The sequence below is a fragment of the Caretta caretta genome, chromosome 6 (assembly GCF_965140235.1).
Source record: "Caretta caretta isolate rCarCar2 chromosome 6, rCarCar1.hap1, whole genome shotgun sequence".
NCBI classification, from domain to species: Eukaryota; Metazoa; Chordata; order Testudines; family Cheloniidae; genus Caretta; species Caretta caretta.
Window position 1 is genome coordinate 37,305,750 of NC_134211.1, and position 26,196 is coordinate 37,331,945.

The window sequence follows — 26,196 nt, forward strand, 5'->3', positions numbered from 1 at the left end:
AACACCACAGGAGAGTTATTAATCTTGGGCCTGATAGTGTCCTCCCATTGAAAAACTGTGTGAGTCAGGCTAAGGGTGCATCTATCATTCCAATTGTTACTTCAGGCCAGCAGAGCAGGCTCTGACTGTCCAGGGGCATCCACACAGAGGTACGGTGTCCCTGCCATGGTTCTGTGGTGCCCCCTCTCCCTGGGAATACAGCTTCAGTGCAGCTGTGTTGACAAGGCTTTCACATCCTGTGGCTGCCCCGGGCCAACCTTTACCAGAGGTTCCCAAGCAGAAGTGGAGGGAAGGGGGCTGAGGGGAGGTTGTTTGCAGCCTGAGGCTGTAGTATCTTTCTCTGCAGATCCTTGAACGTGCTAATGGGTTTTGGGGCACTGGGGAAAAGCTGTTGTGCAGGAGGCTGACCCTCCTATTGCGTGGGTTTGTGAGATTTTGCGTGGTCAGTCAGGCCCTGAGTTGCTTGCTGAATTTATAATTGGGTTTGAACTGACTGTGTTGAGTGACTGGTTAAATATGTTCAGCTCTGATTTATGTTAACCCTGTCTGCTCTCATTTCCCCTCTTTCAAAATTTGATTCAAAATACATTATCAGTTGCTAAAAGCCTCCTGGAAGAGAAGCTATAAATAGATGACACCTGATCAGAATTCCCTAACACTTGGCTGGGACAGCACGTTTCTCTTTCTACTGCTCCCCTCCCTGCTGTTTCCATTCTTTATCTCTGCTATCAAAGGCAGTATCCATTTAAGTGATGCTAAGGTGCCACTCTGCTGCAGTGTTCTTTACAATACCACCTCCTCAGCACCACCGCATGTTCCAGCTGCATGTCTTAGTTCACTGCATCTGATGAAGTGAGCTGTAGCTCACGAAAGCTTATGCTCAAATAAATTGGTTAGTCTCTAAGGTGCCACAAGTACTCCTTTTCTTTTTAGTTCACAGAGAGTCAGTTCAGCACTGAATCACTCCTTCCAAGATCCCTTCCACACACAGAACAAGCCCCCTTTGAGAGCCCATGAGCTTCTGCTTGGACCAGAGGGAGAGCTTGCTCTCATAGATTACTTGGTGAATTGTATGACCTCATCATAAGTACAGCACGCTCTGCAAGTTAGCCCATTAGCATGCCACCCTGGTTGCCAGTGTAATGGTTAGGGTTAAATAATTCCTTTCTGTATAGAGGTCCACAATGGACCAATTAGGCACGCATTGGCATCATGAATGGCTTAATTGTGAGATGCCTTATGCCCCCCCTACAAGAGTGTAAAGAGGGGGAGTAAGGAGCTCCCTTATTCCTTTGCATGAGCCACCTGCTTGTTGGTGGGGAGAAGAGCCTTGCAGGGCTGCTACTTGCCTTCCTGTGCATATAAGCAGGCATGGAAAGTGGATGATGGAGCCAAGCCTCTGCACCACGCATCAAATTCACCAGCCAGTGCATCTGAGCTGGTGCACTGGGGAAGTAATCTGTGTCAATGATAGGATGACCGCAGTTAAGTCACCTTCCCCATGCCCTGGAGCAAGGGAAGCACCAACGAGGAACCAGATTGCAAGTCAGTCTGTTTCCTGGTTGGTTTTTGGAACCTCCTGCTCAGAGCCACAGTAGAGCTCTGAATTAATAATACGTAACTAGAACAAAAATGTGCCCATTGCTCAGCATGTCTGTGAAAGCTAAGGAAGAGTCAAAGAAGAATAAAATTTGAAAACTGGAATAACCAGAGCATTGACTGTACACAGTAGATCTGAAATCCTAAATCTCTAAAGAAGTCTATTTAGTGGAGAAGGAAGACTGATGGCTCTGATATCTTGTAGGGATTAAAGATTAAAAATAGCTTGAGGCATTTCAGGTAAGTACAATATGTGCAATTCAATGGGAAGAATACATTCAAGTTTGGCCCCAGTTATTGAAACTGACTCTACAGAGCAGGTATCTTTCAGAAAATCTGATGAATTCTACGGCTATTTAAACAGTTTCCATAAGCTCAACTGAAAAGCAGCAGAGTCAGAAGTCTCCGAATTATTTAATAATTAAACAAATGTTGGTTTGAAGTGGCTTTTTTTCACCTGGCTAAATACATGTTTTAGGTTTTAAAGATATAACCTTGTGCAAATATTAATGCAACAAAATCTAGGTCTCTGAGTAACATAACAGCTGCCCACTGTGCAAAGTGACACCAGCTAAGGCTCCCTTAGCATAGCTGTTTTAGGGTCACAGCTAGGGGAGAAGCTCTTGCTTGGTTGGTAAAACTGCTGCCTATCAACTGCAAATTTTTGCCCCAGTTACACCTGTGCTGTATCATTAAAATCACTGGGATTGTATGGTGGAATTGAGGGTCAGGTATGACTTGTTACAATGCAATACTGGAGGCTGCCAGCAGATGGCATTTTGCTTCATTTCTGTATAGATTAGGGAAGGATTATGGAGAACAGGGTAAGGAGGAGGTGGGAGACAGAATGAGAGAAAAAGATGCTGACTACAGAATTAGCTACATCTTGTTTCTGTAAAATCTGGACCATCTAGTAGAGCACGGAACTAGAACTCAGTCTAACTTTATTATTTCTATTAATTTGTGACTGTATATGGTGTGAGGAGGGAAGTGTTTCTCTCATATCTTCACACACTGCCAGTTACAGGACTGCTCTATCAGAGAAATGTGTATGTACACATATGTAAATACCAAAGTGCCCGCCACAGATGGGCTCAAAAATATGCAGCATTGCTCCTGGGTAAAGCTGAATGGGAACTAGATTTTTCATTTTGTGGGAAATCCTGAGAATTAGAACAACAACACAAGAAATCTCTTCGAAAACAGAACTAAAAAAAGAAAAGAAAAGAATTTCCCCACAAAATAAAATTTTGGGGTTTTTTTTGTTTGGGTTTGATCAAAACATTTTGTTCTGATAAAATCAAAAACATGTTGTTCTGATTTTTATTTTTTATTATATATGATATTATATCATAAAATTTTAAAAGCATGAAAAATCATTTTGAAACAGAAAATCGGAACGGTCCATTCTGAAAAAGTCAAAATGGAATGTTTCGGCCTTCTCAAAATTCTTTTTTCCCCCCAAACTGACTTTCATCAAAATTGTCACAGCTGAATATTTTGCTTTAGACAGACTGGCGTTTTCTGATGGAAAAAGTTCTGTCCAAAAATTTCTTACCAGCTCTATGCCTGTTTTTTTGTAAGACCAATAAAACTTCTTGCTGTGCATTAGAAATAGCTTCTTGTTCAGAACTCTTTACATGCAGCAGCTCTCAACTGCCACTACCATTAACCCATTCTGAAACCCCATTATAAATTGCTTAAACACTTGATTAAACCAAGATGACCAAATTAATCTTATTGCTGAGCAAAACTGTGCAAATCCATGTCTTTGGAGGAGAACGGCTGGTGAAGTAATCAATTGCACCAGCTTGTCGCCATTAGCTCTGGACCAGGGCTGTAGACCCAAAGCGCAGTAGTGCTTGCATCTTGTGTTTCTGGTCCTGACCATTACAGATGTTGGGGCTAGCTACATAGTTTGGATTTGGATGTCTTCATCCTCAAAGTACAAGGCTGATTTACATTTGAGGTTTAGATTCAGACCCATCCATATCATTATTACTGTTGTTCTTGTTAGTACTATTAAATATTTTTATTACGGTACTGCCCAGATGACCCTGTCAGGTTTGGGCTCAGTGTTTTAGGTGCTGTAGAAACACGCACACAGACAAAGTCTCTGCCCCACAGAATTTACAGTTTAAAGCACTAATTTAGCAAAGCACTTAAACCCATGCTTAAATTCATCACTATTCAGCCTTACCACTTATGCTCTTGCTTAAATCCTTTTGAAATCAATGGGTTAATGTTATTATCTTTCTTGACTATTGCATAACATAATTATGACTTGCAAATTTATCTATGCTATAGCCATATGGAGTGCTAATTGCTAACCAGATTAATTTACATTTCATTTCTGATCAACCTCTCCTAACATGGTTAACAAAACAATGAGGTAAAAAAGAAAACACAAAACCAACAGACAAAATCCAATCTTGGAAAATGAGCCTGCTTAAAAACATGAAAACTGTAGAAAGAACACTTTGCAGTGCAATTAGCTGACAACGTGACAACTACTGTAGCTGCTGTGCTAAGCGTGAAGGCCAATTAAATGTTTTCCTATCCACACTGGGTTGATCCTTGAGAAATCTGGAGGATTCAAGCATCTCCAGTTTTTCAGACCTTTTTTACCCCTGACATGATATCACCTATTGCCCAAGGACTTTGTTTAACCTTTTTGGTACTTTTGATTAAGCAAGTATAGGCAGAAACAAACAGTCCCTCACAAATAAACAGTGATCACTGCAACTTGATTCTTATGGGGTGGATTTTTTTTTTTACCTGAGTCTTTAAAGACAAAAGTGTAAATGAACATGAATACCCCATGATTTACTACCTGAAACTTATTTAAACACTTCCATTTCACAAGGATGTATATATGGTTGGACTGATTCTTGTCTCCAGTCTCTTCGGGGGCGTGGGTTCGAATCCCACTGCTAACACCAGTTGTCACAAAGTCCCCGGGCAATGCTCTGGAACTGCTCCCTACGAAGCCAGTCAGGAACTGGTGAAGCCGGTCTGGTGAACTCTCCTCTCTGTGAGACTGTCTTCAGGGCAAAAAGCTCACACAGCTTCCACCTTCCTGGGTCTGACCTCAGAGCATTCAGCATCCTCTGCCCCTCCTTGAGCTTCCCACAGCGAGTCCACTCAGGGGGGTCCTGGGGAAGCCAGAGGGTCCTTCACCCCAACTTCGCAGTCAGACGTGACTCTTAGCCAGCCAGTAAAACAGAGGTTTATTAGATGCCAGGAACACGGTCTAAAACAGAGCTTGTAGATACAGAGAACAGAACCCCTCAGCCGGGTCCATTTTGGGGGGCAGTGAGCCAGACAACCACGTCTGCACTTCACTCCATGTCCCCAGCCAGCCCCCAACTCACTCACCCTCCAGCCCCTCCTCCTATGAGTTTTGTTCCTCTCTCGGGCCAGGAGGTCACCTGATTCCTTTGTTCTGCAACCCCTTTAGCTATCACTTTAATATATACAGTTGTGGTTTGTTTTCTATGGCTGACATGCAGCAGGAATTATTTGGACAGTTTGAAAATTGTTACAGTGAGACTGAAAATATAATGCAGTTTAGTCCAAGTGAAACAAACTTGTCTAACCAAGAAATAACTGGCAGTTTTCTTCTCAGCCTTCTGGCCCATTTTAAAAGTAGGTTGAACATAATGATTTACAAGTCTACCTTTTTACTAGCTGATTCACACCTGCAAATTGGATAGCTAAATGCCTATAAGTCCACTTCAATAACTGATTGCCCCAGTGACACTGACGGTTGGCTGGTTTTAAATGTGTCCCTAAATACAGTGTTGGTTTAATATTGGATATGTCCTCTGTCATAAGACCACTTCAATCTCTCTGGTCACGCGATTACAGACATGAAAGTTGCGATATTACAACAAAAAAACTTCAAATCCAGACCCCAGCGAGAAACTGTTGAATTGGAATTCATTTGCAAATTGGATATAATTAACTTAGGCTTGAATAGAGACTGGGAGTGGCTAAGTCATTATGCAAGCTAACCTATTTCCCCTTTTTTTTCCCAACCCCCTCTCCCCCCAGACGTTCTTGTTAAACCCTGGATTTGTGCTGGAAATGGCCCACCTTGATTATCATACACATTGTAAGGAGACAGATTTCAGAGTAACAGCTGTGTTAGTCTGTATTCGCAAAAGGAAAAGGAGTACTTGTGGCACCTTAGAGACTAACCAATTTATTTGAGCATAAGCTTTCGTGAGCTACAGCTCACTTCATCGGATGCATACTGTGGAAAATACAGAAGATGTTTATTTTTATACACACAAATCATGAAAAAATGGGTGTTTATCACTACAAAAGGTTTTCTCTCCCCCCACCCCACTCTCCTGCTGGTAATAGCTTATGTAAAGTGATCACTCTCCTTATACACACAAATCATGAAAAAATGGGTGTTTATCACTACAAAAGGTAAGGAGAGTGATCAGTAGGTTTCCGGTATAGGGTGGTGTTTATGTGACCATCGTTTATTAGCACTGTAGTGTCCAGGAAGTGGATCTCTTGTGTGGACTGGACCAAGCTGAGGTTGATGGTGGGATGGAAATTGTTGAAATCATGGTGGAATTCCTCAAGGGCTTCTTTTCCATGGGTCCAGATGATGAAGATGTCATCAATACAGCGCAAGTAGAGTAGGGGCGTTAGGGGACGAGAGCTGAGGAAGCGTTGTTCTAAGTCAGCCATAAAAATGTTGGCATACTGTGGGGCCATGCGGGTACCCATAGCAGTGCCGCTGATCTGAAGGTATGCATTGTCCCAAATGTAAAACAGTTATGGGTAAGGACAAAGTCACAAAGTTCAACCACCAGGTTAGCCGTGACATTATCGGGGATAGTGTTCTTGACGGCTTGTAGTCCATCTTTGTGTGGAAAGTTGGTGTAGAGGGCTTCTACATCCATAGTGGCCAGGATGGTGTTATCAGGAAGATCACCGATGGATTGTAGTTTCCTCAGGAAGTCAGTGGTGTCTCGAAGGTAGCTGGGAGTGCTGGTAGCGTAGGGCCTGAGGAGGGAGTCTACATAGCCAGACAATCCTGCTGTCAGGGTGCCAATGCCTGAGATGATGGGGCGCCCAGGATTTCCAGGTTTATGGATCTTGGGGAGTAGATAGAATATCCCAGGTCGGGTTTCCAGGGGTGTGTCTGTGCGGATTTGATCTTGTGCTTTTTCAGGGAGTTTCTTGAGCAAATGCTGTAGTTTCTTTTGGTAACTCTCAGTGGGATCAGAGGGTAATGGCTTGTAGAAAGTGGTGTTGGAGAGCTGCCGAGCAGCCTCTTGTTCGTATTCCAATCTATTCATGATGACAACAGCACCTCCTTTGTCAGCCTTTTTGATTATGATGTCAGAGTTGTTTCTGAGGCTGTGGATGGCATTGTGTTCCGCACGGCTGAGGTTATGGGGCAAGTGATGCTGCTTTCCCACAATTTCAGCCCGTGCACGTCGGCGGAAGCACTCTATGTAGAAGTCCAGTCTGCTGTTTCGACCTTCAGGAGGAGTCCACCTAGAATCCTTCTTTTTGTAGTGTTGGTAGGGAGGTCTCTGTGGATTAGTATGTTGTTCAGAGGTATGTTGGAAATATTCCTTGAGTCGGAGACGTCGAAATTAGGATTCCAGGTCACCACATAACTGTATCATGTTCGTGGGGGTGGAGGGGCAGAAGGAGAGGCCCTGAGATAGGGGACAGCTGCTTCTGCTGGGCTGAGAGTATAGTTGGATAGGTTAACAATATTGCTGGGTGGGTTGAGGGAACCATTGCTGTGGCCCCTTGTGGCATGTAGTAGTTTAGAAAGTTTAGTGTCCTTTTTCTTTTGTAGAGAAGCAAAGTGTGTGTTGTAAATGGCTTGTCTAGTTTTAGTAAAGTCCAGCCACGAGGAAGTTTGTGTGGAAGGTTGGTTTTTTATGAGAGTATCCATTTTTGAGAGCTCATTCTTAATCTTTCCCTGTTTGCTGTAGAGGATGTTGATCAGGTGATTCCGCAGTTTCTTTGAGAGCGTGTGGCACAAGCTGTCAGCATAGTCTGTGTGGTATGTAGATTGTAACGGATTTTTTACCTTCAGTCCTTTTGGTACGATGTCCATCTGTTTGCATTTGGAAAGGAAGATGATGTGTGTCTGTATCTGTACAAGTTTTTTCATGCAGTTGATAGATTTCCACTCCATACGGCTAAAGGCAGTGTCTTGCATAATCACAGGTTTCAGAGTAACAGCTGTGTTAGTCTGTATTCACAAAAAGAAAAGGAGTACTTGTGGCACCTTAGAGACTAACCAATTTATTTGAGCATAAGCTTTCGTGAGCTACAGCTCACTTCATCGGATGCATACTGTGGAAAGTGTAGAAGATCTTTTATACACACAAAGCATGAAAAAATACCTCCCCCCACCCCACTCTCCTGCTGGTAATAGCTTATCTAAAGTGATCACTCTCCTTACAATGTGTATGATAATCAAGTTGGGCCATTTCCAGCACAAATCCAGGTTTTCTCTATTTGTGTTTTCCATCTCTAATGGCTATGATTCTATAAAATAGAGAGAGGCTCAGATCTTAACTTCTCTGGGGTTTGAATTAAAATCTGGAACAAGAGACATATTTTGTTCCTGGTTTCTCTCAGTTTGTCAAACCAAAATCCCAGGCTCAACCATCCTAAACCTTGGGGCATTTAAAATCCAGATCTGAGATCTGCAGCTCAAGCCCATCATTTCTGTATACAACGCACTTGCCAAAACAGGAATTTTTTTTAAATGGGCTAAAATTTGATGCCACACTGAAGGTTTCTCTAACCACCATAGGTGGAGTTGGATGGTTTGCTGTCAGCATCACTGGTTGTAAACTGAGGGAAAGAGGCAGTTATATAGTGGATTAAACCTGGCACTCGGAGCAGACACTCCCCAGTTCCAGTCTCACCTCTGCTACTAACTCACTATGCTGCCTTGGGCAATTTACTTATCCTCTCTGTATCTGTTTCCCTTTCTGTAAATTGGGGATAATATTTACTAACTTCCCTCAAATAATGTTTTGGATTAGTTCATGTTTGTACAGAGCTTTAAAAGTGTAAATGCCAAACATGTGAACCATAAAAGTCCCACATATTATTAGTTCCTTCTGGAAAGATTTGCTCCTCGGAAAGAGCTTGCTGTGTGTATCCCAGTGGGCTAATATTCTTCCCCAAAGTGCATGTTATTGGAGAAAATTAAATTTCTCATAGCATATGAGTAGGGCAGGTTTGTGGGGTAACCTTTAGAAAAGTCCCTTTAGTTTGGGAGGTGAATGCACTTTTGAATTTCAAGGAAGCCTGGCAGATTTCCGGTTACACTTCAAAAACTCACACCTGTAACTATTTTCCATAAATAGAACCCACTGACATAATTCAGATCTCAGTCCTTCCACATACAATGGAAGGAATCTGTAAATATATTGTTCTCACTTACCCTTAATTATAATTAAGGGGGGGGAGTAGCTCAGTGGTTTGAGCATTGGCCTGCTAAACCTAGGGTTGTGAGTTCAATCCTTGAGGGGGCCATTTAGGGATCTGGAACAAAAATTGCAGATTAGTCCTGCTTTGAGCAGGGGGTTGGACTAGATGACTTCCTGATGTCTCTTCCAACCCTGATATTCTATAATAATAATTATTATTTATATGTATTGTGATAGTGTCCAGGGGTTGTAATCATGAATCAGGACCCCAGTCCTAGACATAACTATATAAACACATAACAAAAGATAATACCTGCCCCACAGAGCTTACAATCTAAGAAGACCAGGGATACCAGGTGGATACAACCGACAGAGGGAGCACATGGTAACAATGAATTGATAAGCATGGTAAGCAGTGGTCACAGCACACCGGATGACTAATCACAGAGCAGAGTTTTAAGGAGGGATTAGAAGGACAAGGAGGAGGGGCTTTGTGGATGCTTATGAGGAACTCCTTCCATGTGTGGGAGTGGCATGGGTGAAAGTGCATAGGTGCTCGTCCATACTAGAATTTTAAAATACATATATTAGTGTTGGGTTAACCACTCAGAATAGAAGAATCTTACAGACACTGAATATCTAACATCCAACTGCACTTACCATACCCAAATCTCAAAGATAACTATATTTGGAAGCTGAAAAGATACCGTCAGTGTCATGAGCTCTCTCTCTTGCCACAGCAATTTATTACATCATTTAGAAAAGTTTTCTACGTCGAGGTGCAATTGGTGACAGTATTGGTTTATCAAATGGCTGTACCATGAAAAATATCTGGCATTTAACACTAAAGTAGGCAGATAGTGAAGAGGGAAGTAATGCTATTAGATCATACAAGAGACCATTCCTGTTGTGTTCTGTGCTCCTGGAGTTATTCTATCTTCTTTTAGGATTTATCTGTCCAGTAGGAAAACTGCTTAACAAAGCCAAATAGGCAAGTGCATTGTAATACTTCACCATTGTACGTCCAGCACCCAACAACCACTAAATTGTTTATCAGACACGATACCTCTGTGTGACAGATAGGTATTTACTACTTTCATACCTGCTAAACTTGAAGCACCAAGAGTTTAAGGTAAGAATATTCAGACATGCCCACTAGTTTTGTGTGCCCATCTTGAAACACCTATGGCCTAAATTTCAGAGATATTGAGTGTCTGCTGCTCCCACTGATCTCAGTAGAAGATGTGGGTACTCGGCACATTTGAAAATCACGTCCTAGGTGTCTCAAGTTCGGCATCCAAAATCTCTTTTGAAAATGCTAGCAGAGCTGGGAGTAGAAGTGAGGAAGTCACAGCTCCCATTTATTCCCCTCCTTTAAGTGGAAATCATCACTCTCCAGTTCTAATTTTTGTTTTGTTCTTAAAGAAAGAAGCTAGTGGAAGTATCTGTTACACAGCAGGGTGACAGAGATAAAGCCGTTAGGTAACAAAAACAAGTCATTATGAAACAAAATGTTCACAGTAGAAACTGGTTCATCTAAGATTTGTAATCTTTCTGTCTGCCTGTGTAGCAGCATGGTCATGTTTAATAGGTTATTTCCTTGAAAAGAGTTTTTTTATTCTCTGGTACATGGCATGTTAGTAAATGGGTATTTAGTATTTCATGGAGAAGGTGATTCTCATCTATCCAGAATGCTGTAACATGGGGTTTCATGTCTTGTGCAGATAAATTAATTATTTTATTTTATAGTTTAATATGTTTTCCCCCTTTTCCTGAGGCCCTATGCTACTCCTGAGGAAATATGAGTTTGAGGATAGCACTCTATGTGGGGAATGTGTGTGCATGTGGAGGGGGTAACAAACAATCATGCCCTCTTCAAAACATGCCACTGGTCTGTGAACATTTAAAAAAGTCTTTTGAATACAAACTTCAGAGGCTGCTGAGTGCATTAGTTTGACCTGTTAAACTCAGACCTAAAAATAGAGATGACAGCAACCCCTTCTCCTCCATCCTAACAGTCAGAAATCAGACTAACTTGCCCGATAGATGTACAAAAAGCAAATCAAACTTGATTTCACGTTCATCTAAGGCTGATCTACTTAATTACATCTTCCATTAAACAACCCCGCTGCTGGTGCCTGTAAGACAATCCCTTCTGCTTCTCTCTGGCTGGAAAAAGCAGTGTGACAGAAGATATTCAGTTTTATGCTCAGAGGGACTAAGATTAGAAGAACCGTCATTTGAATATCAGCTTGCTCTCTGCTTAGAGGCAGTGCTCACCATAGATTTTTTTGTGTGTCTATGGAGGTGCTTTAAGCTACCATATGCATATTCAACCCTGTTAACCTAATGGATACTAAGCTATTAGAAAAGAATCATACAGTCTGGGATTGTACTGCACTCTGGAAGAAGAATTGAAGCTGCTGTGCTTCAGTGGAATTGTAAGCCTTCCGCCTTGTTTGAGCATAGCAAGTAGACACATTGATGATGTGGTCTCAGGGTAGATAAAAATCAATTATTTTTTTTTATTTAAATTGGATTTTTTTGGGGTAAAATGCTTTTTGAGGAAAAAACCTATCTAAAGATAGTTTTAATTAAGATATATTATAGTTCAAAAATATCTCGTCATGGAATAGGGAATATAAATTCTAATTCTAAAGTATGAGACAATATAGTCATGTAATGTTTAAGAAAAGTTTTGTAAACGAGTTCCAACAGTTCATGGATCAGGGACCCAATTTTATGGGATTCCAGGAGCTTCTGATAGATTATTTAGGTTAATCTTTCTATCTACCCAAATGGGACTGAATGCTCAGTCTAGAAGATACCATCAGAGATGCTTAGTTTTGCAGTTCTCAAACTGTGGTTTTGTGTCTCCACAGATAACATGCTTGTTAACAGCAAAAATGTTTTAAAATAAATAAATAATATACAGAGGTGACAAATAACAGACCTCAACCCTATTGTCCCTCTACAAATTTGTGTACATAGAGTCAATCCCTTACGTCTCTCTAAAAGTGCAAAGTTTCAAAAAGTTCAATGAATAGAAGATTGTTGGGGAGCAGAATAAATCTGGACAAGGAGAAGAAGTCTGGAGATAAATGTGAGAAGGGAGGGACGGGCAGTAATAACAAAAATGAAACTGTTTGAGCAGCATATTCTAGAAGTCTTGAGGTCTTTCTGAGTGTAGCCTTCATTGATTTGAGATCTACCATATCATTCTCTCACTAGAAGGGAAAACCTATAATGGCAGCAGGCCACAAAAGACACCCAGTTGGGGAATAAGAACCATTCAAGAAATATTTGTTTGGTAACAATGTTTTAAAGAAAGTCACACCAATGAACTGGTGGAAGTCACTTAAGCACTTGGATTCAGAGACTGTTGAAATGATTATCTCACTTTTAATAGCAGTAGCTTCTTCTGCTGGTGTAGAAAAAATATTTTCTTCCTTTGGAATAATTCATTCCAAATTGAGAAATCGTTTGGGACCTGAAAAAGCAGGAAAGCTTGTTTTTCTTTTCCAGATTATGAACAAACAGGAAAATGAAGGTGAAGATGATTGAGTTAGCTGAAGAAGCCAATATTTTAAGTTTCTCATGTTGACCTGGCTGACATAGTCAATTTAATTTTTTTTTAATATTTCATTTATTTATTTTACTTAAAAACAATTTTAACAAAAACAAACCTGATTTTAAAAAACTTGCATGTTTAACTAAATTCAAAAATTCATATGCTTGTTTTGTTAAAATATTATATATTTGCTGTTGAAGGAAAAAAAATCCAGAATACATAATGTTGTTGTTTTAGTTAAATAAAACAATTTAAATGTCTGTCTGGTGATGTTCTCCTGCTAATACAGCACGGCAAAATACAGCAAGAAAATCCTCCAAATATTAATAATTAACCTGTTGAATTGGAGATAGTTCACCTCCCATGACTTTATAAATATCTGCTTCAATTACCTTTGGTATATGAAATAACCAAACAATCATTCATTTTCTGATATAGCTGTAAAACTAATCTGAAAACTTTTCAGAATAAATCTCTTTAAAAATGTATAGTGTGTACCTTCTAAAAATGAAACCTGTATCTATCTCTGAGTTGTGAAGAATATGTATTAAGGTTATAGCAACCAACAAGAATGCAATTTTATGTAGAAATCCATGATTAAATCGAGTCTTCCTGACTAGTGATTTAAATCAATTTGATTTAAATGAAATCCACCCTGCGTGGTCTAATGGGTGAATCGAATGGCTTTGTTTGTGGTGAAGCTGATTTATTTAATGTATAATCTGCAATATTCACTTGAAATAGACCATTTTGCTAGGTATTCAGTAAAGTCTGATTTGATGCGCTATGTTATAGTAATGTATCAAATTGGATTAGAATATAATAAAATAGGGAAGAATGTAAGATAATGGGACATGAAATACTTGGCTATATAATGTCATGAGATGCATCAGGAACAGAAGTAGATGCAGTTTTGCTCAGATGCAATACCAGAACTGTGGGTAACTTGGCAGGTTTGGTTGTATAATGCTTACTTCTGCTCTTTGCTGGATTCTTTAATGATTTACACCCTCTGAAAGTCCACTGATTGCATTTGACAAAAGGCATTTGGTCCCTTTTAAGTTTGATGTTTGAAAAACCGAGAAACTCAAAGTTCAACTGCTGCCAAGGTTGATGCAATTCCTGCTCACAACCATTAATAAACTCAGGTTTATTTGTAACTCAGCCCAGTTTTGCTTCAAAGATTCATGAACCTTGTCCTGTGATCAGGTTTGTGATGAAATCAGGTGAGTTTTGTACAGCAATGTTGAATTCCCAGTAGGATTTGAGATTTTGCTGCCAGTCCATCTGGCAGCTAGGAGACGCAGATAAAAAGAGTTAACTCGGATTTGCTGCAACTCAGTGCAACTTCTTGAATTATGCTGGGTTAGTTTGTCAATATTTAATGTGCTAAATCTAACCGTTTGAATTTTTGGAAATGTTAATTGGGAGAATCAAGTTTATAATTTATCTGAACCCCTTATCTGGAAACAAACACTAACTGAAACTGGATTATGTTTCCTGCTGAGCATCATTTACATTGAAAAGTCCCTGTTTATCACAATGAATTCCATGTCCTTTGTTCTGTTTGGATCAATGTATTCTACTGTACTCTGAAATGCACTTTGACTAAAACTCTAAGGACTATAGAAGGGCCCATACCTCAACCCCCATGCAGAACATGTGGAACTTAAGAGTTTTAAAAATTTGAACTCAAACACAAATAGAAATATTGGGAGGGGACGAGGGGGGCACACATCTCCTTCACATAATTTGTGCATGCTTGTGGGGGAAGCAGAAGCAAGAGAAGGACCTACAGGGGCTGGAATGGGTCTGGGAGCAGGTAGGAACCCCCAGGACCCTCCTTCCCAGCCTGGAGCTAGCTGCTGCCCTCCAACCTTCCTGGACAAACTTCATTCCCTCTCCTATTCCTGCACTCCACCATTTGGATGGAGCTTCTGTTCCACCCCATTCGCCCTGCCAGGGTAGCCAATGCCTACTATGAACTTCACAGATAAGAGAGTTTAAAATAATGACAGCCAGTGTGAATGCCAACATTTTCAAAACAAAATCAAGAAAAAAATGAATTTAGTCCTTTTTGCTCTATGGCCAGTAACATGGCACATTAGCAGGTTATAGTCTAGAAAGATTAAAGTGCTGACTCAGGAAAGAATCCCTGTTTAGAACAGCATTGAGCACATGCTTAACTTTAACTATGTGCGTAAGTCCCACCAAAGTCAAAAGGAACTTTAAGTAGGGGTGCTGGAACAATTTGTATAGTGGGGGTACTGAAAGCCATTGAACCAAACAGTAAACCCCTATATGATGGAAACAGTCAATCTGTGAAACTCGTTGCCAGAGGATGTTGTGAAGGCCAAGACTATAACATGGTTCAAAAAAGAACTAGATAAATTAATGGAGGATAGGTCCATCAATGGCTATTAGCCAGGATGGGCAGGAATGATGTCCTTAGCTTCTGTTTGCCAGAAGCTGGGAATGAGTAACAGGGAATGGATCACTTGATGATTACCTGTTCTGTTCATTCCCTCTGGGGCACCCGGCATTGGCCACTGTCGGAAGACAGGATACTGGGCTAGATGGATCTTTGGTTTGACCCAGTATGACTGTTCTTATGTTCTTAAACCACTTCAAACCAGGGGATACAGCATAGTTCCAGCACCTATGACTTTAAGCACATGCTTAAATGCTTTTTAGGATTGGGGCCTAAATGACTTACACTCTTTTGCTGTTATTGACTTGCTGACACTAAAAGGTGGAATCTGCAAGACTACAGTTCCATAAAACAAATGCAACCAAAAACAAATAAAAACAAATAAAACCAATATTTATTGGCTTCTGGAAGCAGTAGTTTCACTTTGTGGGCTCTGAAATGCATAGGGCTCTTTTTTTCTACTGGAGAATGCTGAAGTCCCATTAACACTAATGGGAGGTTTGCCTATGCCATGAGAGAAGTATAAAGCCCCTGGCCTCTGAAAGTACTGTCTGTTTTGTAGCTGGTGCCCTGAGAGTGTTTCTATGTAGGCCCACATACCAAAGGCTGTCAAGACAGCAGGAATATTAGTAGATTATAGTAAAGATGTTCCCCTGCTTCTTTATTTAAAAAGTTTTGTTCAGAAAATGCCCCTAGCAGGACAGCACTACACAGATGTAGTACCTGCGACCTGCCTCCTGAAATGTAAACTGAGACGGTCCTTGTATGGATTTGAGTTTTCAAATCCTGCGTGACATCTTCAAACTTTTCTCTCATTTTAAGCTGTGGCTACTAACTGCTGGTGCTAGGTTTGAACTCACATATTCCCCTTGGTTGTAGGTGCAAGGTCAGCTGACTTTGTCAGAATGAGCTTCTATGGGAGGTTGACGGAAGCCATGCAAAAGTCTTCAATTTCCAAACTGAGGCCAATAGCATCCTAGAATACATGTGGAAAATAATGCAAACCACAGAAAAGTAGAGAGAGAAAAGAAAAAATAACATTCCCTGGGGTAGGTGAGAGATAGAGAACAGATTTTTGTGGCTTTCCTCCCCTACAAACAAGATAATGATTAACCTTCAGCATAAAGGACATTTCTAATGCTGTCCAATAAAGGTAAAATGATTGTGGATTGTGGTCAAATGCTGAGAGAGAGATAATTTTCTCCATAAATCTACCATGGAGAACTTTTATCGCCAGTTAAAAAAAGGTAGAGGTTATAAACTATTAAATTACTGTATAAAATCTCAAAATGAAAAGGTGTCATACTCACATTGGTGACATACTCAATATCCCTCCAAATATTACTTTCCCTGGGAAAGTCTGCCAAATCTAAAAAATTATCCACTATCACTTGGCCAATCAAGTCATGCCTGGAGAATCTGTCAAAGTCATACACAGAGAAGTGGAGTTTCCTTGTGGTCAGATCATTGTACGGAACAGGAAATAAAAAAACCTCATCAAACACTGGATTTAGGGTCTTTCTATGCACTTTAGTCTGTTGTTTTGTTTTTCTATCTGGAAGCAAATAGATCTTCACATAAGGGTCTGAAGTTCCAGAAAAGTCCTTTGCTGGCAGGTTGACAGCTTTGTGAATCTTCACTATCAACTGCTCTAAATCACAATCATATTTCAGAATGAAGTTGAGTTTCCCACAGGCCTTGCTGTTATTCCTCCGGCCATCATCGGTATCCACTGATCTTTGCTTATACAACTCTGGCTTAATGCGTCCAATCCCTGTCAGCTGCTCCTGTTTTTGAAGCTGCTGGATGTTGAAGTCAGGGTTCGAGAGATTGAGCTGTCTTCGGATTGAATTGTGCCTTAAGGGAAAAATGACAGAAACTAAACTGATTATATTGTTAGGTGTTGTGTGATTCTGGTTTGTATAAAGGACCTATTATTTACTTTCATTTGGCTTTCCTTAGCCATGATTTTGGGTTGTATGGTGCCACAGGGTTTGATTTTTACTTCTTTACACCTATTAAGCACAATATCCCTTTTAATGAGTAGAAGGATACTTATATTAGCCAGATGTTACTATAGTTCTTCTTCATCATTGGATTCATGGTGTTTGCATAATTTGCAGTTCCTATACCTCGAGCTGGCAATAAGTACTCTCCAAAATTGGTTGAAACTCATAACATCCCCTGTTAGATAGAACTCACAAGAATGCTGCAAAATCACTGACTCCCAAGAAAAGCTTAGAAGTGTATACTATTCAGTCCAACTACATATGTAGCCCATAAAGGAAATGGACCAAATTCATGCCTGGTGCAAATCCACAGAGATCAGTGGACTTAAGTACACCAGGTATGAATTTGTCCCACTGAGTGTAATAATTATAATAAATACTAATACTTAGCACTTGCTTTATAGGGGCTTTATAAATACTGAGACGAATCCCATGAAATATAAGGGTGTAACACCAATATAACTGAGAGCAGAATTGGTCCCATAAACTAAGTAATGGCTTACTTTGAACTTGCAGATATCTTGTATACAGTGACGGGAGGAGATATTTCCCAACATCTGTATTTACTGATGGAACCTACTACTTGGTTCACAAACTGGTTATTCTAATTTAAATGATTTTGCTGCTTGTTCCTATCAAGCTGGTTTGCCTCTCAGAACTCCTAGCTGATGTGATAAGCGCTGTAATACTTAGAATGAAAGACTGCTTTAGTTTCATTGCTCCTAGGAGAGAAAGTTACTTTTAGTTTCAGTCCAGTGAGATTTATTATCTAGACTTGGTTATTGTGATTGAAATTTCCACTCTACAAGAAGATTGCAGAAATCAAATTTGTAGTTCTTGTATGGGAGTGGAATGTGAAAGCTGGATTAGGTAAAACCTTAATCCTATACAAGTTGGATTTTACGTTTCCCCCCAATTAATATACAGCAATCATGCAACATATTGTAGAAACAAAATGAAGTGAACATGAAAAGTAAAACCTGGGAAAATCTTAGCATAGGATTCGTTAAAAACTATGTTGAATATAATCAGCATTATTTTCTCTGCTGTTATCATTTCCTGAATGTGTGTGCATTAAAACAAAAGCATTGTCTCTTATAATCCATCTAATTTTTTTCCCTTACTGCACAATAAAAGCATAATTATGTTGTTGTGCATTAGTAATTTTCATGACAATATATTATACCACAAATAAGGAATTATACAACTTAACCCCTAGCATTCTCTACAGATTGTCAAGATGCTGTAATAGAGACAGATAAGGGTTGTTGCTGGTGTGGGGGTTAGTGTATTATCTACATTGTATAGGTGAGGAAAGTAAGGCATGGAGACTTGATGAAGGTCACACAGCAAAGGCTGTAACTGACCAAAGACTAGAATCTTGGTTCTCAGTTCTGTGCTTGCTAGACTGCATTGCCTCACATACAATATCTTATACAGCTTGCATATCTGGGAGCCCCCCAAAAAAAAGGTAGTAGGGGATCAAATTGCATGCAAGGATCAAAATGAGTATCGTTCTTTTCTTGTACCCCACGCAGGGTTTATTTCCAAAATTGACTTAAGTGTGACAATGTTTCACCAATGGCAAAAAAAAAAAAAAAAAAAAAAAAAAATTAGTGATGATAATGATGATAGTAACATTAATCCCTCAATTTCCTCTTTTTACCTTTTCCTGGAGGATGTTGCCTCCTGCCCCTCCCCAGCCCTAAACTGTCTTTTATCGAGCACCAACAAGAGGCACTGATTTAGGTGGGTAAATTTCATTGCCTTCCTTTTTTGTGTGTTCCTGATATTTTCCCTTCTACCCATCCACTCCATTATTTGCCACTGATTTACCCCTCTCTCACTCCCTTTTGCTGTTCTTTTGCTCCTGCTTTATAACACTCCTCCATTTTACTGCTGTCCCAGAGACACTTTGGGATTAGATACTCCGCAGTGCTATAGCCATGTGCTTCCCTGCCATACTCCCTGTGCAATACTGTTGACTTCTGTGGCATTGTATGGCCTGTTAACCAGTACAGAGGTGGCCTTCTGATAGTGAATGTGAGCCCTTTTCAGATCCAACATTTAATGCTAGTGGTATTGCTAGTGAACCACAGAACATGGGGCAAACTACTTTTACAGGGATTTGAAAACAGAACATTAGCTCCGTACCACAGCTCTCGACTACAATGCCAGTCTGAAATCAACCTTGCATGTGGCTGTGTGTGTGCAACATGGTGTCCAGCATCGACAGTTATGGCAATGCCCTCTCCACAGACTCCTAGAAAAGACTCTCAAGGAGCCTCCCTTACACTGATCGTACAGCCAGTGGAAAAAGATTAACAAAGTGTGTCCATGTACCTGGAGCCTTTGCTCTGTAGTATGTGTGGTGTTTGTTGGGCCTTCTGTTCATCTAGGCCAGGGGTGGCCAACCTGTGGCTCCGGAGCCGCCTGCGGCTCTTCAGAAGTTAATATGCGGCTTCTTGAAAAGGCACCGACTCTAGGTTTGGAGCTACAGGCGCTCACTCTTGCACGCCACAAAATAGCTGATTGGGAGGTGCGGGGAGGGAGGGGGAAGGTGCTGATTGGCAGGGCTGCCGGTGGGTGGGAGGCACTGGGAGTCGGGGGGAGGGTGAGCTGATGTGGCGCTGCTGAGGTATTACTGTGGCTCTTTGGCAATGTACAGTGGTAAATTCTGGCTCCTTCTCAGATTCAGGCTGGCCACACCTGATCTAGGCCAAGCCTTCTCACACCTAAACCTGGGTCTGTCAGCAATTATTCAGCTTTAACAGCTGTTACAGCACCTTATCTTAAAGCTTTTGCCAAACCCACTCCAGTCAAATGGCCAGACGAGTTATTGAGGAGCAATGGAGAGAGTGCTGTACCTTCTCCAGATCCAGTACATCTGCATTAGCTCAGAAATCCACTAATTGGCTGTTCATGTGCTGATCCTTTTTCTGGCTGCATGCAGCCTAATCCTTTTATCACCTGCCCCTAAGCACTCTCACATTCTCCCCTTCTCCCTTTCCTGTTCCCTTATATGCTGGCACTCTGGTTCCTTTGCCATCATCTAATCTTGCTCATTCAGTTTCCCCCCACAGTCAAGGCTGTAGCTAAAACCTATCACCTTTAATTCTATTTCTAACTTTCAAAAGTGTTTCATTAGCCTGCCCTATTTTTCTCTTTTGATGGTTGTTGAAATCTTTGCGGAGCCCTCGGCATTGATGGTAAGTCCAAATGAATGTGATTTACAAGATCCAGTGTAGGCTGTTCTTTTGTTCTATGGGGCATTAACCTTCCTGGCTATTTCCCCAGCTTATAAGGGGAAGACACAGATGATGCTGTAGTTGTTCATGTTGGAAAACATGGATCGCCACTGTGGCTACTATGGAAGCACCTTCCTAATTTTAAAGCCATCCATCATCCAGTACACCCCAACATACAACTGATTTTCTATGATCATTAAAGTAAAAGAATGAGGCAGGTACAATATACATCTGCAGTCAGGCTCTGTGTTAACTAATAAAGTGTAACTCTCTTGGTCTCATCTCCATTCATAATGATTATCATTAGAAAGAAATTACAGCTACTGACCGAGCAGAAGAGGTTGGTTCTGTGATTTGGCGATGCATTCGGACACTGTGCACACAATTCTCCTTGGTCCCTGCCTGAGCATCTAATGGAATATCAGGGGAAGTGTGGCTAATCTTCAGGGAGGACTCCGGGTAGGAAGTGGGCTGCCCCAGGTAATCCTCACTGTATTCATGGTCATTGGTCTCTGTGTCTGTATAGTTCAGCGATCCCTGCTTGTTGTCTTTGCTCCCAGAGGGCAGGCCACGTTCTCGCCAAGGGATCCAGCAAAGCTTCCAGGACACAAACAGAGACACACCAAAGAGAGCAAGTCCACAGGCTGTGACAACTAAGGACAGCAAGCTTACTGAGATATCTGCAAAGAAGAAAAATACAGAGACATGTCACATTTTTCCTCCTGTTCGGATATGGCTCTGTGCAGCTCCAAAGGGGCACACATTATGGAACTAATCGTTCATTACATAATGCTTTTCTACTGGATTGCAAAAATGAAGCACTGGTAGCTGCAGCATTCAGGTCACAGAAACAGAACAAAATGTGTTTCCTCCATTTCCCCCAGAAAAATTAACTTTCATTAATGTCTTGCTGTGAATAAAATATTAAAGAATTATAGTTTTGAAATGTATTATTAATATTGGACACAGGCTCTGTGACTTCTGGCCTTCACTAATGCTACAAGAGAGCATTAAACACCATTTAAAGTGATTTTCATCAGCCTCAACCACTCTCCATTCTATCCTGGTGGTAAATGCCATACGTGGGAAAACTTCTCTGTCTCACTCACAGAAGCGGGTCCAATACAAGATATTACATCATCCACCTTGTCTCTCTAATATCCTGGGACCGGCACAGCTACAACAACGTTGCATACTTGGGAACATACATTGCTGTGGTCTTCCTGGCATAGACATAAGGGAAATGTACAATATTTAGACTTTTCAAAGGATGTCTTCCATTTTATCTACAGAGAGAGATTTTTTTTAGAGAAATATCACTTAGAAGAGTAAAATGAAAAAAAATCCTCTATTGCCTTTCAAAATGTTTTTATGTGTCAGTTGCCCCTACGGCAGGTGTTGAGCTGTCATGTGCCCTCTTTGCCCTGGGAAGCTAGCACTTCACAATGAGGTTCAGCAGCCCTTGTATGGGTTCATCATGAGGTAGTGTAGAGGTTGTGTTTGTGTTCTTTTCCTGTGTAAAGTTGGGGAGGGGGGATGGCTGGTGGAATGAGGAATCAAACTAGAGAAGGAAGAGGCGTGTTCAGTCATCTGTTCATCTTCCTGCCAGTGCAGGATTGTTCGCTACAATACACTTTCTGTTGCCTTGTTCAGTTCAGTTTCAAATGCCTCCTTCATTGGGGCTTTCACCACTTGCCTTGTGGAGAATATTCCACAGTTTAATATATATAATACCTGTCAAGATATTTTCCCCAAAACTCACCAGAAATGTTTAGTATTTTAATTCTATTCCTTTTAATTCTAGCCTCTTTCTCTACTTTGTGCATGGGCACTCTTCACATATGTTTACATGGTAATCTTGTGTCTCCCCCCAGTCATCATTTAACTATGGTATAACTACGTGTACAAGGTCAAGTGTCTTAATTTTTGTGCTCTTCTCTGAAACCCTTGCAGTTGGTCTATATCCTTCTGGTCCTCAGGGGATGTGGAGGTGGACTCTTCGCAAATCTTTCACAGATCTTAGCATTATCCTGTCCTATAGGTACTATTTGGAGGTTGGGTTTTTGTTTTTTAAATTGTACTTTGGGAAAAGGACTGACTGAAACAGCTGTTTTGATGGTGATGGCATTTTCTAAATGAGTTTCATTAAGGGTTACACAATATACCATGCCCTAAGCACAATTAACAGGGACTCCATTTCATTGCATCAAACTGCAACATAGCCTTATCACTGCAATTTTCCAGACTGTGTAAAAGCACTATATGTCACTGTAATCTCACCTCTCCAGTTTACTGTTAGAGTAAAGTTTCAAACAGCTGCACAAGATTTAGTCATACAGCTCCCAATACGAGTCACTTATGTAACTGTGTGTGACAATTCAGGTGAAACAAACCTCAGCCAACTCTAAAAGAGAATACTCTGTGTCTCCCAAGGAGAACGCTAGAAGATACAGCCACTCCCAAAGGCTGGGCAGGTTAAATCTCTGCTGTTGCTGCAAAAGCCAGTCTCAGTCAGCCCTGGTCTATACTACAAACTTATATAGTTTGTATAACGAGCTCACTTAGGAAAATCCACACCCCCGAGTGATGCAGCTATACTGACCTAACCCGCAGTGTAGACAGGACTACGTTAACAGGCATTCTCCTGTCCACATAGCAACCATCTCTTGGGGAGGTGGAGTACCTACACTGCTGGGAGCAGTTCTGAACAACTCTGGTGATGACTTTGGGTAGAGCACAGTTAGCTAGAGAACTGAAATCAAGAGAAGTAAGTTATAGCAGTAATAACACTTTGCACTTATTTAATACTTTTCATCTGAAGATCTTGAAGTGTTTTACAAGCACTTAATAAAAAAGCATCACAAGACACCCGAGAGTAGATGGGTAATACATTTATACTCATATGACCTGAGGAATACACAAGTTAAGTGACTTGCCAAGGTGAGTCAGTGGAGAAACAGAACCTAGGAGTCCTGAGTTCCAGTTCCCTGCTCTGATCATTAGGTTACACTCTCTACCAAATGTTCTGGCATCTTGAATTTAGTAGACATTGTCTGATACTGATGCATATTCTCTCTTTCTAAACAACTGTGGCTTTCTTCCTTGAGCCAAATCAGCTGGCTATTGACAAACCCAAGATGGGTCCTGCATATGCTAGTTTCAAACTGCTGCCATGTGTTCAGGAAAAGCCCATCTTATACCAGGTGTTTTCCCAGCTATTTATTATTCAATGTGCGTTGGGAGGAGAATCCATCAGAAGGCAAAAGTGCACAGCAGAATGAGGAGATGTGTAAATCTCTTTCACTATCCTCCTTTTATGTTCGACCTGCTCTCACTCGTTCCTTATCATTTTGTTTCGTAGGATTTTTTGGGGGTATGAAGATAGTTTCACACTTCTATAAAGTTGCAGTGGGGCTAAATACTATGGCCAAAGCATTGAGTGACCCTAGACAGGAATTTGCAGGTAATCAATGCGGGTACTTAACATTTGAGTAGCATATTTTCAAGTACGAGGCGGATCCAGTTCCTTTGGACAACTAGGGGTACTATAACCCCTGTGGTACTGTGAGCAGCTTCAGGGACTGTAGCCCCAAGTAATGAGTATTTCAGCTGCATTTTCCTTCTGATTGTAAGAGAGCGAGGCTCCCATGGAGGTGTTCTCATATTACTTACTATTTTGTATTGATTTTTCTCTAGTAACTTTTCCTCCATTTCTCCAGCTGTTCCTCCGTTTTCCTGAGCCTATTTAGCGATATTCCCATGTGCTTTTGTTCTTCAGCCTGATGTCAGTGGCTCACTCTGCTTTTTGATGAGAGCAGAAAGCATCCTCATTGTGTGTATTTGCAAAGATTACAGCCATGTAGTGCGAGCGAGTACTAGAATTGTGGTGACACTCAGGACCTCAGAGGCTAGTCTTTTCAGTTAGCTCAGCTTTCACAGGAATTACTGCAACATGTGTGTGACACTACTATTGGAGATAGGCCCAAACTGCAACTGCAAATCGGAGCTCTTCCAAGCATGGTAAACTGGGTTGTGGATTTACATACAAGCCTGAATTTGGTATTCGTGTGGAAGAGCACTGGACTGGATTGTAATTCACAAGGAGCAATCCCTCTACCAGCTCATCAGCATGCAAAGATAGTGTGCATATTGCACCGTTCCTTTGGATAGTGGAGCCTGGTGCCTATTAGCTAGGGTCCTGCCTCCTTTGCACCCCCTTTGGGGTGATCTGCGCTCTTGGAGCTCGAGAAGGGAGAAATCTCCTGAATGGATTGCTATTGTGCCTGAGTAGTAGAAATGGCAATGATAGGGGAAAAGACTTCTTTCACCCTTCCCTCTCCTGGTGCAACCATGCTTGAGCCAAGGATCCTGTGCTATACAGGAGGTCAGCCTAGATGATCACAATGGCTCCTTCTGGCTTTATAGTCTACACTGCAGAACAACATAGCCTGTAGCCCATTTCATCCTTTGTAGTCAGACAGGTTATTAACATCTTTATTTTCCTACCTTCTCTTTCTGAAAAAGATTTCAAACTAGACACAGCTTTTTAAAGCTGGATCTATTTGTTTGCAGTCTCGGCATGTGCCTAATAATTTTGCATGCAGCGTTTCCTGGAGTCAGTAACAGTAGGGAGCTAGAACTGTGCTATTTCTTCAGCAGGATTCTTCTGCATTTTAGTCTCATGTTTCTTTATTCCTGCTGATTGAAATCTTCTGTAAATCACCATTATTTTATTTTTTGGATCTAAGTTTTGGAACTTTAGTTAATTCATTCTAATTTTCCAATAGGACAATATTTTGACATAAGAGGATATAAGGGCCAGCTCCTGGCCCTGCTTTACATAGAAATAAGCCACACATTAATCCCTTTCTCACCACAGATACAATACTGTGCTAGGTTAATCAGGCCTAGTACAGCAGTGGAAGCAGAGAGGTTTCATGCTCACTCTCTGGTGAGGACCAGCAGATCTCCTCCACAGCATGTGAGCTCCTCATATCCAAGCAGCCGTCCACAGAACTCTGTCCCCTTTCTCCCTACACTGGGCACACAGGGGTTAGTGTGAGCTGTGGAAAGGGGGTGGAGGCAGAAGGCAAATGAAATTACACCTCCAGACAATCCACACCCTCATAAAACACAGAAAAGGGACCTCTAGAGAGGGCCTGGGAGAGTGTTGGTAAGGATTTTTCTGTCTGCCCAGCTCTCAGTTGCCATTGGGTTTGTTAGCCCGAGATACCACTGCATTCACAGATGCAGTTCATCACTGTCTGCTGGGAGGTCCCTGTCTTAAGTCCAAAAGTTCATTTACTCTCCTTGCTGATTAAGAGATAGAATTGAGGTGTGCACATCCTCAGTCCTTTCCTGACCTCACAGTCAGCTTGGGCCTGGGGAGGGCAGAGTCACTACGATTTATGGTCCTTGAGAATCTGATTAGTTCTCCATGGCTGCAGATAGTACTGGGATTTCGCCGTAAACAATCTTTTGTAATACATAATGTTAAGGGACTTAGCTGTCCTTGGATCAGGAAGTTACAATAATAAAATTCAGGAACCACCTATATGCATTTCTTTGATTTAAAACATATTCCAATCTAAATGAATTCTCAGATTCCTGTCATACATACACGCGCAAACTGGCCTCTCTAAGGGATTTTCATGCATATTCCTCAAGGGACCGGTTGTTCCCCCACTGAAATCAATGACAAACTTCTGTCTGATTGTCGTAAAACTACCCCAGGCTTTCTGGAATACCACATTCAGTTCTGGACACCTGAACACTAAACAGAGACACACACACAGGAGGTAATTTAAGGGAAACTAAAATGAACAGATGCTTAAGGGTACTGTGTTTATTGTCTTACGAAAAAAGATTAAATGAGCCAGAGATGACAATTGGAAGAGCTAAG

The 26,196-nt window shown here is 41.1% G+C and overlaps 1 protein-coding gene across 2 annotated transcripts in view; it reads right to left on the reverse strand.

Annotated features, from left to right (window-relative positions):
* Positions 1–26,196, reverse strand: part of SYT9 (synaptotagmin 9) — a 118,361-nt gene that overhangs the window by 46,725 nt on the left and 45,440 nt on the right. For both annotated transcript variants that reach the window (XM_048854389.2, XM_048854390.2), the window contains exons 2-3: positions 20,623–20,974; positions 16,348–16,894 (exon numbers count right to left, since the gene is read on the reverse strand). In XM_048854389.2, the coding sequence (XP_048710346.2) occupies positions 16,348–16,894; positions 20,623–20,974 (899 nt within the window). The remainder of the gene's footprint in view (positions 1–16,347; positions 16,895–20,622; positions 20,975–26,196) is intronic.